Source organism: Nanorana parkeri, unplaced genomic scaffold (genome assembly GCF_000935625.1).
Source record: "Nanorana parkeri isolate BGI_ZX_2015 unplaced genomic scaffold, ASM93562v1 scaffold1000, whole genome shotgun sequence".
Taxonomy (NCBI): domain Eukaryota; kingdom Metazoa; phylum Chordata; class Amphibia; order Anura; family Dicroglossidae; genus Nanorana; species Nanorana parkeri.
Window position 1 is genome coordinate 600122 of NW_017307268.1, and position 461 is coordinate 600582.

Below are 461 nucleotides of genomic sequence, written 5' to 3' on the forward strand. Positions count from 1 at the left end.
AGCGTAAGGGTTTTGGCTGAACCCCATTGGGCATCCACCGAGCTCTAGGCTCCTGCACAGGTTGCCTTCTAGACGATCCTGCACTGCTTGAGGGTACTTGTGTAGGAAAATGGAGGGAGGAGGAAGAGCCACATACAGGCAATGCCGGCATTGTGTGAGACAATAATGTATTGTAACCTTCTTGAGGAATGTATTGTAACGGCAGTGTAAGCAAGTATTCAATCATAGGTATTTGCCATTACAGGGGGAACCAGGCTTACTTGGACCACCTGGTCAGACAGGACCTCCCGGGCCCATGGTAAGTGTACACAGAGATAAAGTAAAACCTTGAAAACACAATTTTTTAACTGCTTTATTATTATTATTATTACTCTCTCCCCTGGCTGTCTCTCCTCACTCTCTCTCTCCTGGCTGTCTCTCCTCACTCTCTCTCTCCTGGCTGTCTCTCCTCACTCTCTCTC

The 461-nt window shown here is 47.7% G+C and overlaps 1 protein-coding gene across 1 annotated transcript in view; it reads left to right on the forward strand.

The window, feature by feature from the left end:
- The window catches only part of COL5A3 (collagen type V alpha 3 chain), a 26865-nt gene that overhangs the window by 11885 nt on the left and 14519 nt on the right, over positions 1-461 (forward strand). Inside the window, exon 10 of the mRNA XM_018567027.1 lies at positions 245-298. Coding sequence (XP_018422529.1) covers positions 245-298 — 54 coding nt within the window. The remainder of the gene's footprint in view (positions 1-244; positions 299-461) is intronic.